Here is a 15,551-nt window from a genome sequence, read left to right as displayed (position 1 = left end):
CTGAAATTAAACTGACATTTTATATCCCTGTATATTTATATATTTTAACAAAATATGTTATATCTGAAAATTGCATAATATTAAGGATGTTATTGTGCTTAATATTACTTTATCTGTATAAATATAGTATAAAAGTGTCTCTATCATTTAAATTAATGATAAAAATAATAATAATGTTATTTGATTTTAATAAATAAAATGTTAAATAAAATTTAGTAAAATAAAAAAAATATTTTGATAAATATTTATTATATTTCCAACACTATTTTATTCATTTGTATTATATATAATCATAATTATGAATACTAATTATTGTTGAATTGAATTGTAATTAATCATAATATTATTTGATATTATGCTAAGAACAATATTTGGTTTGATTATAATATGAAGATTTGCGTAAATTGCATGCTATATTTTCCCCCATAATAATTGTTTGATAATATTAGATCTGGTTTCATAATATTAAGAAAAATGACTGACATACGCAGTATAACTTTTTGTTGGTGAGAACTGACAAATAGTTTTCTTTTTGTGTTTTTTATGCCTAAATCAAGTACAACAGGTTGTTTTTTGGAGCTCTAAGAGTTAATTCGGTCTGGCACAGATGGTCACGCAGTATAATCCTCTTTTAGAGCAGTCCCACTTCTCCTCCTCCTCCTCCTCTCTGGATGAAGGTCTGTCTGTGATAATTAGCCTAATGGAATGAATGAGTGCGGATGGACAATATGCAGCTGTGGCTCATCGTCGTAGGTGGAAAGTGACATTCCTCACAGGAGGCACCGCCATGATTTCAAACGCTGTGCCTGTTTCGTCCGGAGGAAGCAGCGCTGCTTATTGTGAGAAAACCTGTTGGATTCTCTAACTGGATTACATCAGAAATATTGTCAAAGTTTGGAGGATTTGGCAGCCGAGGAGAATGAATCTGTGCCTGCAGGGTAAGCCGGTGTGGAATTAGGACAGAGCATCAAGATGGTTCTGTTTGGCGAATAAAAAGCCCTGTTTCTCAATGTTGTTTCTAGTGGAATATGCAGTCTGTGCATTGGTGAAGTAAGAGATCAAAGCTAAAATGAACGAAAGTGAATATAGATTACAGACTAAAGTACTTATTTGTGTGAGAGCTGTCAATGCAACTGTTTTCTTTATGAAATGGTTATTGGTTTCTATAATGATGTTGAGTATTGGCAGATGAACTAATAAATTGCTTTGAATGTCAAACTTAGCAGTGGTTACAAATCATGTGAGTGTTGTATTTGTCTCTAGCATTTTATTATGTTTTCATATTTTAGTTCCCATTTCAGACTTTCACGCCTCACTTGAAAAACAGGCAGAACATTTTCAAGGACTTGTTTTTTTCTGTTTGAAAGTGAGTAATAGCTGCTCTGACTAATATGAGTGGAGTTAAGTGAGTAAGCATTAATGATATTGGTTATTATTGGCAGCATTATGGAAATCATTTTACACTGTTAAGTGCTTTGCTAATTTTTTATTATTTTTTTTAAACTGTGTTGAACTATGGAGGCTTGTTTCTACCTGGGATGATCATAATAATAATAATAATAATAAAGGTAATTGCAATATTTTTTTATCTTTCAAATCAGACTTTTTTTCTTCAAGTTTATCTCACAATTCCGAGTTTATATTTTGCAGTTCTTTTCTCAATTCAGACTTTTTTCTTAGAATTTCGACTTTATCTCGCAATTCTTACTTTGAGTTTGTCACAATTCTGAGTTTATCACAATTCTTTTTTCTCAGAATCACGAGCCATTCTAATTTTATATCTCAAATCAGACTTTTTTTCTTGAAATGGCAACTTTGTCTCACAATTCTCAATATATCTCGCATTTCAGACTTTTTCTTCGAATTTGAGTTTATATCTCACAATTCAGTTTTTTCTTAAAATAGCAACTTTATATCTCAAAATTCTGAGTTTGTCACAATTGAGACTATTTTCTTAGAATTGCGAGTATATTCCTCACAATTCTGAGTTTATATTTCGCAACTCCAATTTTATATCTCACAATTCATGCAATTATGAGTTTATTTCATTATTTACTTCTTTCTTAGAATTGCAACTTTATATTTCACAATTCTGAGTTTATTGCGACTTTATCCCCCATTTTTGAGTTATATCTCATAGTTCTGAGATATAAAGTTGAAAAATTATTAGCGAAAAAGTCGCAATTACCTATTATTTTTATTTTTTGTATTCTGTGGCTGACACAGGCTTCCATACTGAACAGATGTATATTTGTATTTCAGAGCTGGTAAAGCTGTTGCGAGTCTCCTACCTCTTCTCACACGTATCCCATGAGTCTCAAACGATCTTCCCTCGGTCTCAGTGATCTGACAGTGTTGTGTTGCAGGGTTCTCCCAGTGGGCTGCCAAGTTCTCAGTTACTAATTGTGGAAATCATGTGTAGCACTTTCAACTGTTAATTCAGCCTTTAGAGATTCATAATTAGTGTCAAATATATGTACACCTCTCAGAGGTGTTTAGTAACTAATTAGCTCTAATTAAATGTGGTTTGTGCTTGGTGTGCCATTAAAAGACTCGGAATTAAACATAGAACCTACAAGCATCCGTATTAATGTTCCTTCAGCTAGTAGTTAATAGTGGGTCAGTTAAGAGTACAGAGGATGTGCCGTCTTTTCCTGAGATTACAGTAAGCCTGTGCTTTGGCAGTGCTAGAGCGAGCAACAGTCAGTGTTATCATAATTATTTGTAAAATTTGCTAGCTATTACTAAAAGAAATTGTTTTCAGTGTACAAATCAAAAAATGCATGAAATACTTGTTTCGATTGAAAAGTACTCTAAGGTAACAGTATGGCACTGCAGGATTCAGAGAGAATTAGCAGCCATTCGCTGAAGGCTCTATTCGTGTTCACTTTCATCTCAAGGTGCCCTTAGAAACTGCATATAAATCAATACGAATGAAGTACCAGGCAGATATTCACAAAGGGAAGGTTCACAGAAAATATTCACTATTAAATCAAATTTTCTATGAATAGTCCAAGTCTTCTAATAATAATACTATATTTAAGTTATGACATGTATGTCATATCTGAGTTGAATTTCAAAGAGCATGGCATGAAAACATATCAGAATTATATTTCACCCCCCAAAATAATGGAAAATATAATATTTGTTATAATATGGTTATGTAATTGTTTTATAATTATTAAATTACATCACATTTTTTTTTTCTTCAATATATATAATAATAATATTTTGTGACCTGGACATGTTTTCATGATATTCATCCATCTAAGGTCATGTCAAATTTATTTGTGTAGTGCTTTTCACAATACATAATTCCAAAGCATTATGATAATGTTTCAAATATCTTAGTCACATTTAGCTGAGCTGGGTGTTACATTTTGCAAAGATATAAACAGTCAAGCGGTTGAGATTTGCTATACAGTGTTTATATATTGCTTTACATGACTATAGTGTATGTATGTGGAAAAAGTTATATAAAGATAAAGACATATGATATATCTAACTTTATATAAAGAGCTAAGTGACTTTGCTGTATAGTATTTATTTATACATTGCTTTGCATGAGTAAACTCTATGTATGCAAAAAAAATAATGGATATACTACATATACTATATGAGGACCCGCAGCATTTTGTGTCATATCATAGCAGATATAAGCATTAGAGAACTGGAGTGAGTTTGACAGCAAGTGTATTTTCAATCTGTGTGTTTGGTGCATCATTGTTTCAATGACATGTTTGTAGAATATACACAAACCAGCCTGTCATCAGGGGTCAGAAAGCAGACGTCTCGTAGCTCTGCGCAGCTCTATTTATGCAATCCTGGTGTTGCTGTCATGTGTCTAACGCTCCCATAGAGTTCAGTAAAATCTCAAGATGATTAAAGAAGCTTTTCGTTCTATCCTTAGCCGCCAAAGGCCCTGATTAGTGGCCAGATCGTTTGTGGGAAGGCTTGTGAACTTGCGTAGCATTTGTGTGCTTGGATGCTGCCTGGAACATTGCTCTGTATAGTCAGATTTTTGTTTTTTTAGCATCAGATATGATAATGTGTTCTGTAAATGTAAGTATGTTGTTTATATTATATATATTTGACATACTGTTGTTTTTATATTGAGCTGAGATACTGCTGAAATAATGCTATTGTAATTGTAAAGCCAAAATTGTTTTATTATTCATAAAGCGAATTGTTCAGTGAAGACATGCTTGATACAGTATATCATAGCTTTTGAGGTCAAATATGGATTGTTTATTTACATTTTATACAAATAGAATTAGAACAAGATACACTGTCATTTTATTCATGTCATGAAATGTACAGTAGTTTCGTAGTTGCTTACGCTTTTAAATGGCATGTTATGTAGTATAATACAAGTACACTGAAAAGTTGGTATGATCACAATATCTGTGTTTTCTGTAATACCATGGTGTTCTTTGAAATACTTTGGAGTAACTGTATGAATATGCCAATCATACAGTACCATGGTACTCCCATCAGTAAGGATGAACTTCAGAGACATTCATAACATACAGTAAATGTTGTATCTATGTTTTTCCACCTCTGGTTAAATCTAATTAAATTATCAAATAGTGATATTTTAGCAACTATATCTTGATTGAGAGTTTGAAGATTTAGGACCTGACTTGGAGCTTGAGAATATTTTTCAGGATTGCTCGTTCATAACACAAGAGGCTTGGAGATCTCAATTATGTTTCATTCATTCACTTTGTCAGAATTAGCAGAAATAAATATAGAATCAAGTCAATATTATTTGTATAGCGCTTTTAACAATGCAAATTATTATCAAAGCAGCTTTACATCGGCTTGATAGAAAGCTGGGTGGCTTTATATCAGCTTTACAGTATTTAGACGGGGAAATAGTTTGTCGAAATGGTGTCATTCTCCTCTGGCCAGACAAAATGACAACTGTGAAATGAATATGGATGGCAGATGATTTGATCTTAGGAGAGTCTGATGAGTTTTGATTATAGTATTCTGATTACAATACAGACTGTGGTTTGGCAGATCTGAGGGCAACTAAACTACAGCACTCATTAGTCTCCATTTAGTGTAATGTCTTTATAAATTCATATTTTATGAAGATGGGTTTGAATTTGAAATCTGTGTTGATTGTGAGTTTCAGTGTCATTCATATTTCCAAATTTCCCTCCGCAGCTTGAATTGATGTGGAGGAGAGATGCAGAGGACGACCCAAGGCTCCTTCGATGCCAGTACCCATTTTCAGAATGAACCTTATCAGTTTCCTCTTCCTCCAACATCGTCCTTTGGCTCCAGCGTGACTGCGGCCAACCCAACCAAGAGAATTATCTTCTACAAGAGTGGCGACACTCAGTTCAAAGGCGTCAAGATGGCCATCCATAAGCGCAGCTTCAGATGCTTTGATGCCTTATTGGATGACCTTTCCCAAAAGGTTCCTCTACCTTTTGGTGTGCGTACCATCATGACCCCCAGGGGGACCCACAGCATTAAACATTTAGAGCAGTTAGAGGATGGAGGCTGTTACCTGTGCTCTGACCGCCGCTACGTTAAGCCAATCAACATGGAAGCTGCAGAGAAGAGGCCAGCGGTCTGGCACCATCACAGTCACCCGCATAACCCTCGCCGCAAGCCCTCCCGACCCGAGGAGCCCGCCTCGGCACATCAGCACCACCATCGGCACCCCAAAAGGATTGTTCTGCTAAAAAACAATGACCCTACTGTTTGGCAGTCCATCATTCTGAGCAGACGAACCGCTCGGAGTCTTCGCGTCTTCATGGATGAGATTTCAGAACTCATGCAGTGTCATGTCAAGAAACTCTACACTCTGGAGGGACGTAAGGTCAGGGAGGATTTCATTTCTTCAACCATTCTTTAATTAGCTGGGTCAAGTATTTCAGGTGTCAGTTCAGGACAGAGCTGAAGGCCCTGGGAAAATAGTTGTGCTACAGTAGCTACTAATCTAATATGTATCTTAAAGGGATGGTTCACCCCCACAATAAAACCTTAATTCACCCTCATATTATTCCCAACACATATGATTTTCCTTCTGTAAAACACAAAAGGAGAAAATAAAATATGGACCAAAAAGCACAATAAAAATAATCCATATGATTTGTATGTTAGTGTTCTGAGGAACCGAGTAAACTTATTTATATACTTGCCTTGCCCCATTGCTCTAAAATCTCCTTCTTGCATGTCAATTTTCAGGTTTTGTGAACAACAACACCAATTTCCAATGATTCTTGCGTATCTCATAACCAAATGTTTGAATCTGTGCATGCACTATTTGATCACTATTGGGCAAGATTTTGGGTGAATAAGTGACCCAAATAACACATTTTTATAACAATAACACATTTTTATAACAAATATTATGTAATTTTTGTTCATTTTGGAATTTGACGGCATGCATTGCTTTCCATGTAAGTCATTTGAAGAAAATATCAAGATGCGGAGTTAACTATTTCTTAAAATACTATGTAAATTCTGTATTTAGTGCTTAATTTGTTGATTTACACATTTAAGGTTAATTCAGGATCATTGGGGTATTTATATTCTGTTATCTCAATGGTAAAAGGTGGCCCAATTTACCTGAATTTGCCCTGCATAAATCCTGCTTATGTTATTGCAGCAAACCATTATTTTTTCATTTTGATTATTTTTGGCTTCTCAATGCTAAAATGATTGCAACTGCGTTAACCATATTAAAACAGTCAATTATGAAGTTACATTTTAGTCAGGATGTTTTTGTTCAAAGTTAGCTGTCTGTGTACCCAGTGATAGTAAGTATTTATCTTTGAGTGGTTTTGACATGTTATTTGACTTTTGTCTTATGTTTATTCACTGCTCTCCATAGATTGACAATATTCAGAGTCTGATGCAGTGTCCTAGTGTGCTGGTCTGTGTGGGTCGAGAGCCCTTCAGGCCGCTGCTTATGGAAAGCTTGAAGACGCTCTCGGACGAAAAGCTTCCAGGAATGGGCACAAGGTCTCACTCCAGTATCTGCAGTGAAGGCCACGAAAGCAAAAAGAATGGTAAATATTTTGTTTTATTGTGTACACACTTCAAGTTAACTACCGTTTACATTCATTTGGTTTAGGTGAGTCATCATAGTGATTAACTAACCATCTACCCAACCCACGTGTCTCTAATAATAGACTGAAGATGAAACAACCGTTTACCACCAACTCAAATGCATTTAATTTATTCTAGGGGTTGGTGAACCTCTTTTAGATTTGTTGTTTGGATGTTGAAAATGTGTTATTATCCTTGATGTAATTATATATCTAATTTTTATGATTTTGTTTTTACAGTTAACTTTGGCCTGGAGACAAAGAAAAGCATCATCCATCCACGATCAGACTCCAGTAATAGATCTACAAGATTCTCTCTTTCTTCAGAAAAGTCCTATCAAAATGGATTATGCATGACACCAGGACAGTCCGGTTGCGTCAGCAACTGTCCTTATGTTAAAGAAGTTGCAGTGAACGATGACATTGAGAAAAGAGTGCTTGTTAACAAAGACGGCAGCCTTTCTGTGGAGATGAAGGTTCGCTTTCGGCTGTTTAACGATGAGACTCTTCAGTGGTCCACCGAGATCAAGAAGTCATCAGTGAAAGTGTACGACTCTGTGAAAGATGCAGATTATCTTCAAGCTAAAGCTGAGTTTTCAGACCCAGACTCCATATCTGCATCAGAGACTGATGAAGCCTTTGCAACAAAGCTGCATCAGAAGCATATCGAGGAAACGCTTTGTCAAAACTGTTGCAATCACTGCCATGAGTACGACATCTGGAAAAACCCCATGCACAAAGAACCGGGGCACTGTAAATCACCTAGTTCCAGTGCATCGTCTCACAAAGTTGTACAGAAAAAGTCATCGGTGGATAGTACACACACAATTTCTAGATCCAGTGGCGAGTACACTGAGCATGTGGTGGAAAAGGCCTTGTGCTTTCAGCAGACAATGGTGGAAGGAGACGCTAGAGTAGAATGCTGTGCAATAAGTCGTTGCTGCAATCGAAGTGAAGTATCATCTGTTGGTGTCATGTCAAAGAGCAAGAGATCTTGTGAGGACGACTGTGAGAGTCATGCTAAAACTAAATATTCTCATATGGAACCTAAAATCTCTACTACTCCACATTGTGAGGTCACTAAGGTTATGGAAGAGCGTCCGGTGTCTGCAGTCAGCAACTCGTCCAAAGTGCTCGAGTCTTTGAAGGAAGATCAGGATGATGATTATGAAGATCTGCCTCCAAGCATCTCTCGAGCATCACACTGGTCTCAGAGTGACCATCTTGAGAGTGATGCTCAATCCAAATGTGTTCATTGTTGTGGCTACCAGTCTTCACCAACATCTTATTTGTCCCCCAGACCTCCAAGTAAAGAATCAAGCAGTGCTGTTCACTCACTTAAGCTCAAAAAGTATAAAACCACTTTTGCAGCACCAGCAGAGCTAGATGGGCTGAGTACGACATCTCCGATTTCAAAAGTGTTCTTCAGATCACATCCTTGTCAGTCTGGAGCCATAACCCCAAGTTCAGTTGCATCTGGTAGGCAGCACAGGCCTGAGGGAGGAGCATGTAGTACAAATTCCAGACATAGCAAAGCATCTTGTAAATCTAGAGGCCAAGCAAACACCCCTGGATCCAATGCCTCCGATGCTCTGGAGATATGTGACGAAGATGCTGCAAACAGATCTTTAAGTTCCACATCAGGTGTGTCGAAACGAACTGGCAAGTCTGGTATATGTTCATGCTGTGGTGAACATAAAAGATTCAATGGGAATCCAGAGGGGAGCGAAGCAGAGAAAGCTGATTTCATAGTGTCAAAGTCAAACAAATCTGCTGCATCCACTTCAAATGCTCATGAAAACTGCGAACCAGTTAAAAATATCTCAGAAGGGGAAGCCATTCGGGAATGCTCTGAGTCTGCACTGTCTAAAAATTCAAATGCCTCTTCTACTTCAAAAATCTCAACGAAATCCAACTGCTCTGCACATGAAATGTGTTCTGTTGGTAAATCATCCACATCTGAACATAATGAAGCAGAAAGTGTCGAAAAAAGAACCAAAAGTGCCACACCAGCAAGGTCAGTCGGGTCAGACTACAAGATTTCAGAGAGAGAGCCCACACCAGCCTTGGAAATGGATAAAGCTGAAGAAAAAAGCCAAGAAAGAGCTGTCAGCCCAATGTCAGCCCGTTCAAATTTATCAGCTGCATCGAGGACATCCCACAAATCAAAGTCTCAACATTCAGAGAATGCTAAAACGCCTAGATCTTGTAGTCCACATGATTTAGAGGAAGTGCCATCAAACGTGTTTAATTCTCAGGGTGATATATCAGAAAGTGCTGCTACTGTGAGTCATACTACAACAGATAATCATTGTGGACAAGACATAGAGTTTCCTCAAGAAGTGAGATCAGCTAGTGCCATGTCTAATAAATCAAACCGATCTTCTGAACATCCGTCACATGCATCAGAGCAAACAACTAAGTCTGTCAAATCTTGTTGCGACTTACAAGAAAAGGCCACTCAAAATGCCAGCGGTCCTGATGTTCAGTGTGAGCCGGAAACTGAGGTAATCACTGAAGAAAGACTATGCAGTCCACTGTCCAACTGCTCCAAAATATCCATGAAGTCACATGCATCCTCAAAGAATTCACAAGCAGAATCTAAATCTAAGGACAGAGTTCCTAGTGCAATGTCTGTTAAAACAAACGCATCTAAAGGATCTTGTAGGTGCCGCAAATCAAATCACAATGTTCCAGAAACCACAGTTACCTCAGAACCAAATGATACAACACCTAATGAATGTTCAACTCCAGAAAGTGAGTCAAATAGAGTGATCAGGGCAATGTCTCAGACCTCAGAAAAGTCTAATGCCTGCTCTGAAAGATCTGTCAAATCCACGACAAAGAGCCTTGTATCTCAGGAAGTGGAAAATGGCAAAGACATGACACAGAATGCCTTAACTGTGACCTTCCCATTGCCTAGGTCAAAGAGGTCCCCATCTCCTAGGTCAAAGAGGTCTCCATCTCCTAGATCAACCCACAACACTGAAATTAAGAAAACCAAGAGCAGAGCTCCAAGTGGGATGTCAGTAAGCTCCAATGTATCCTCACAATCCCAAAGATCCAGGAAATGTCATTGTCTCAACTCCTCAAGTGGTAATTTGAGAGAGACAAAGACTGAGATGCTAAAAGAGGATGCCAAAGATGAATCTGAGAGCTTGTCAGGAAAATCAAAACTGTCAACTAAATCTCTTATAAATAACATTAAGTCTGCAGGCAACCAGTTTGATGAACCTCTAAGTCCTACATCAACAGCATCCGTTTCTCTTGGACTTGGAGAAGAGCACAAGGGTGATGACTTTGATGAACGATCAACCAGTGGCATGTCAGCCACCACAGAGGAAGCTGGACACAAGTTAGAGACCGTAAATGGAGTGGATGCAGAGGAAAGGCCAAGGACAGAAATGTCTATGAACTCTGCAATTTCAGACAAATCCAAAAGGGCCCTTCACAAGAACTGTAAGACTACTGTTCAAGCTCTCTCACCTGTCTCAGCTGAGAGCATCATGTCGGCAGAACCCAAGAAAAGCAAGTCGGGAAGCCAGTTAAATGAAAACAAAATCAGAGTGCCCTCCACTTTGTCACTGTCATCTTCACGAAGTAAGTCACCCTCAAGAGTTTCACAGGGAAGTGCTAAAAATACAGCTATGAAAGACAGAGATTGTGAAGCTGTCAACAACACCAATCATGCAGAAGTTAATGAAACATCTTCAAAACATGACCAAAGTGAAAGAACCACTGGAAAAGCTATGCCAGAAAGTGACCATTTAAACTTTTCAAAAACATCTGAGCATTCGGTGAAGTCCAAAAATGGACACCGTACTAAAGAGAGCGATGGATCTAAATGTAAAAGATCTAGATGTCCATCCCAGTGTTTGGAAATAAATGGCCTGAATATAAAATATAATGGAGACAATTATGGTGCCACGATTAAGTCATTCGCATCAGACAGAAGATCTATGAAAAATGATGCATCCAGGCCAAATTCAGCAGGGATGTCTGAAATGTCCCAAAATTGTATAAATCTACCACAAGAGATGCCAAACAAGAATAAAACATCATTCAAGCATCCTGGTTCCTCAAACGACAGTGTTTTATCTCGGGCACTTTCAGCAGCAGATCTGTTAAAAGAGATTGTCGGCAATGCAAGACCAGTCAGCAGAGGATCAAAGTCAGTTGCCTCCATCAAAAATGTCGACAAGGTAGAAAATAAAAGTCAAAAGAGCAGCGGGAGCAAACACCGCAAAGTCAGCATCTCATCGGAGTGCAACAACAAGGAGCTGATGCCGTCATTCTTACCAAACGCTTCCCCTACAGAAGTTGTTAATGACTGGCTTAGGAACATTCCTGTTGATGGCCATGTTTATGAAATGGATATTGAACTCACTGAAGATATGACCTTGACTGAAATTGGTGAGGACACTTCTCAAAGAGACAAAGTTGAGGCACCAGAAAACATAATGGAGGTTGAGAAACCTCACGATGATCAAGCAGGTGAGAATCCTATTCAGCAGGAGACCAATGACATTTGTGTTGAGACGGAGTTCTGCAACGAAAGAGCACAAATGGAAGGAAGCACAATAGATCCCAACCCCAAAGCATTAATGAAACAGGACAGTTTGCAAAAGCACCATCATTCTTCGGTTCAGATCATGAAGGTTTTACTTGGCCCAAAACTAGACAGATCCAGTAGTTTACCTGAGGTCTCCCCTGTATATGGCAGAAAATTAAGCCAGTCTGCTCAAGGGCTATTGGACTGCCTTGCAAACTTACGATTGATTGACTCAGACTCTAAAAATGAAAAGCACCATAAATATAATGAAGTCATGATGATCCTACAGTCGCTCTGGCTCCAAAAGCCCTCTGTGGATGAGCAGAAAAGCCAGAACATAAAGGAACACCCCTCTGCTGAAGATGAATTTAACCCACAGTCTTCATTTGGGGTTGATGTTAGCAACGGCTTCACCGGCTCTGTTAAAGGTAGCATGAATGGCGTATTAGAAAAAATAGGGGCCGTACAAGGCACAATACCACCAATTGCCGAACGAGAGGGCTCACTGCAAGATAAAGATGAAGAAGATCAGGTAATGTCTACAGCTCAAGCATGCGAATCTTTAGATCCATCCAAAATCCCCTCAGATCTAATAACTCCAGACATTGCAGACCGAGTCCAGGGGAGTCCAGTAAATACGCAACTGGATGATGACCAAGAAAATGGTGGATTGCAAGAAGATGACGTTGAAAGCATTGAGAATAAGAATGAATCAGATCAAACGCCACAAACAACCTCTTATAAGAGCTCTGGAAATGAGAGTAATACAATAAAATCTCAAGAAAATACAAGCTCGGGAACTCCACCGTCTGTTCAGAGAGCTCCGCTTACTAAAAGAGTTTCCCAAGACCCAGATCCCGTTTGGGTGCTGAGCTTATTAACAAAGCTAGAAAAGCAGTTTATGTTACATTATGCAGATGCCATGGCGGAGTTCAAAGTGAGGTGGGATTTGGATGACAATGAGATGCTCGATAAGATGATAAGTGAGCTGAAAGAGGAAGTACACAAACGGATTAAATCAATTATTAACCAAGAACTGCAAAAAATCCAAAGCCGGGCTGGCAGGGGTCCGAGACCTCCAGGAAATACTCTATCGAGAGAGTCTACGGTCCAGACTGAGCAGCGACGCAAGCGTCTTCAAGTCATGCGCAATCGGTCCATCTTGTCAAGGAGTGACGAAAATTACACTGCGTCAGGAATGGAATACAACGACCAGCGCAGTGACGATGAGTACTGCCCATGTGATGCATGCATGAAAAAGATGGCGGCATCCAGAGCAGTCCAGCGAGCTCAGGCTTTGAGTTTGGCTCCAGTAATGATGGAATTTGATCTGCGGAAAATTTTGCAAATGAAAAAGGATCCAGCCCAACCTACAGAACCAAAGGCGGAAGAACAACATTCAACCAACTTGACTTGTGCGTTTGAGAAAGAAGAGAACAACTTAGAAGTGGTTCGTGAAGAGGTAGAGGAAGCAAATGACAATACTAGAGACCATAAATATAAGATGGCAGATCAAGAGCCAGACAGTGTTGTCAATACAGTAGATGAAGGCGAAAATGCAGAAAACATCAAAGATGTGTCTGTAGACCCTGAGACAGGAGATCTAAATGAACAGGAAGCAAATGACAAAAGAGGTTCTGGTGAAGAACAAGTGGAGAATGAAGAAGGTGAGGATGCAAAAGAAGAAATGGTGGTAAATGGTAAGACGGATGCTGAGGAGGAAGAGGAAGTAGAGATTGTTGAGGATGAGACTGAAAAAGATACAGAAGAGGCCTGTGAGAAGAAAGACTGTCCCAAGGGAGTTGCAGCAAGTGCAGAAAATAGCAATACAGCTGTGGAGGAGGAGAAAGAGGATGAGATGACAGAAACTGGTGAGAAAATCAAATCGGATGACAGGGAAACAGAAACTGAGACTGGGAAAGAAAGTACTGAAGACAAGTCTGTGGAAGATGGTGAATCTATGTCAAACAAAGACGATACACCTACTGAAGGTGAAAAGTCAGATGAAACTCCAAATGACGAGTCCACCAGTGAGAAGAATACTGATGGAAACCAAGATGGATCTGCAGAGGATGATGCCAATGAAGATGGGACATCAGACAAAGGACAGGATGAGGACTGGCCTGAAGAAAACTCTAAGGCAAATATCGAGGCGGAGGTCAAAGGAGACAAAGAAAATGAAATGAACAAATGTAGCTCTGTTGAGGAAGATTTTGAGAAAGAAAAATCTGATGAAACTGTTGTTGATGACTATGAGAGCACACTAGCGAAACAGGTAACGAGAACGTCAGTGGAGTGTCAACCAGGATCTGTGGAGAACTGCATGAATCAGACAGCTAAACTGAAGGATCTTCAGAGTTTCATGGAGAGTGTTGAAAGTCAAGGAGATGGCATGGTTGTGATTACTAAACAACCACTGTACAAAGATCTACATGGAAACCAAAAAGACATGTGCAATGGCTTGACTGAATGGCAAGTGTCTCCTAAAATAAACAGCAGGGCCAGTAAACAAAAGAAAGGACAATGATGTTATGGTGAATTGAATAATTTGATATTCTCTCATATAAAGCACTTTATTACGAATGTTACTTTAGATGGGACTTGGATATTGATAATGTGAGATCATTAATCTCACTTCAACGACATCTAAAGAGCTAAATAGAAACATTTTAAGATTTCAAAACCTATATATTGTACAATTCTGTATATTTCCATGTAGTCAAGGTATTATTTTGAGTCTGTTAAAACTTTAATCAACAAATATTTTACTCATGAATTCCTATACTTGGTGAAATACTGTATATACTCAGTCACGCACTTGTGTACATTTTAGCGATAAACACTGAATTCTCAGGGTTCTGAATGTTACAAGTATTATAATATACTGTTTGCCCAAAACTAAACCAAACCAAGATTAGCATTGCATTACTTCTAGTTTATATGCTAAATGGTACAATTATATTTCTAAATATATAATTGCAGATATGATGTAAGAAAGAGGTATTGCTCAAATGCTCAGTTTAGCAGAAACTTTTTGCCATGACTGTATACAGTATTTAAGAATGACTCCCTTAACTATGTTTTTATTTCTGAAGTTGCAAGATTTTCTGATGCTGCTAAGTGGTGCTTGATCCCACATTTTACATCATAAAAAATCTCCCCATGTGTGGTATTTAAACCATCCCTGATTCGGGTTTGTTGCATGTTGCTATTGTACTGTAACATTTACAGTAATAAATGCTCAACTCTGACAGTGTCACTTGTTGTTTTCATAACAGGTTAGCACATATTTAGCATTAGAAGATTGTTGTTTCAGGGGCCTGTACCATGAAGCCGGATTAGCTGGCTAGCCAGGTTTCAGTTTAGTTTGCACCAATCCTGGGTTTTAGGTACCATGAAAGTGGCTTGGCTTTCAGCTGCGTTCATTGCCTTAGTAACGTACACTCCACAGCTAACCTGCTCTGGGGCAGGTTATGTTCTGAGTTAGAGATCTCAAACTGAAATTGGACCAATCAGATGTGAGCAAAGTGTCTGACACAAAAAAGTCACTCCCCCAGTTTCTCTTGCTCCAAATTAAAGGTCACTACAACTAATAAAAACAAATATTTTATATGATTTACAGGTGCATCTAAAAAAAATCAGAATATCGTGAAAACTTTTTTGTTTAAACTTGTTTCAAAAAGTGAAACTTTCATATATATGTTAGATTCATTGCATGTAAATTAAGACATTTCAAAAGTTTTTTTGTTTTAATTTTGATGATTAGAGCTTACAGCTCATGAAAGTCAAAATCCAGTATCTCAAAATATTAGAATATTTCCTAAGATCAATCAAAAAAGGATTTGCAAAGAAGAAAAGTTCAAGTTCTTTAAAGTATGTTAATTTCTGCACTCAATACTTGGTCGGGGCTCCTTTAGCACAAACTC

The 15,551-nt window shown here is 38.2% G+C and overlaps 1 protein-coding gene across 1 annotated transcript; it reads left to right on the top strand.

Moving 5' to 3' along the window:
• Nucleotides 1-702: 702 nt before the first annotated feature.
• On the top strand, nt 703-14,873 carry LOC306886207 (uncharacterized protein). Its single transcript, XM_079443147.1, has 4 exons — nt 703-938; nt 5,176-5,839; nt 6,857-7,034; nt 7,314-14,873. The coding sequence occupies exons 2-4, from the start codon at nt 5,198-5,200 to the stop codon at nt 14,150-14,152; spliced, it is 7,659 nt and encodes a 2,552-aa protein (XP_079299273.1). The 5' UTR covers nt 703-938; nt 5,176-5,197; the 3' UTR covers nt 14,153-14,873.
• The last annotated feature ends 678 nt before the right edge of the window (nt 14,874-15,551 follow it).

The sequence above is a fragment of the Barbus barbus genome (genome assembly GCF_936440315.1).
Source record: "Barbus barbus genome assembly, chromosome: 20".
Taxonomy (NCBI): domain Eukaryota; kingdom Metazoa; phylum Chordata; class Actinopteri; order Cypriniformes; family Cyprinidae; genus Barbus; species Barbus barbus.
Note: the sequence above shows the minus strand (reverse complement) of the source record. Positions and strands in the feature narration are given on the sequence as shown.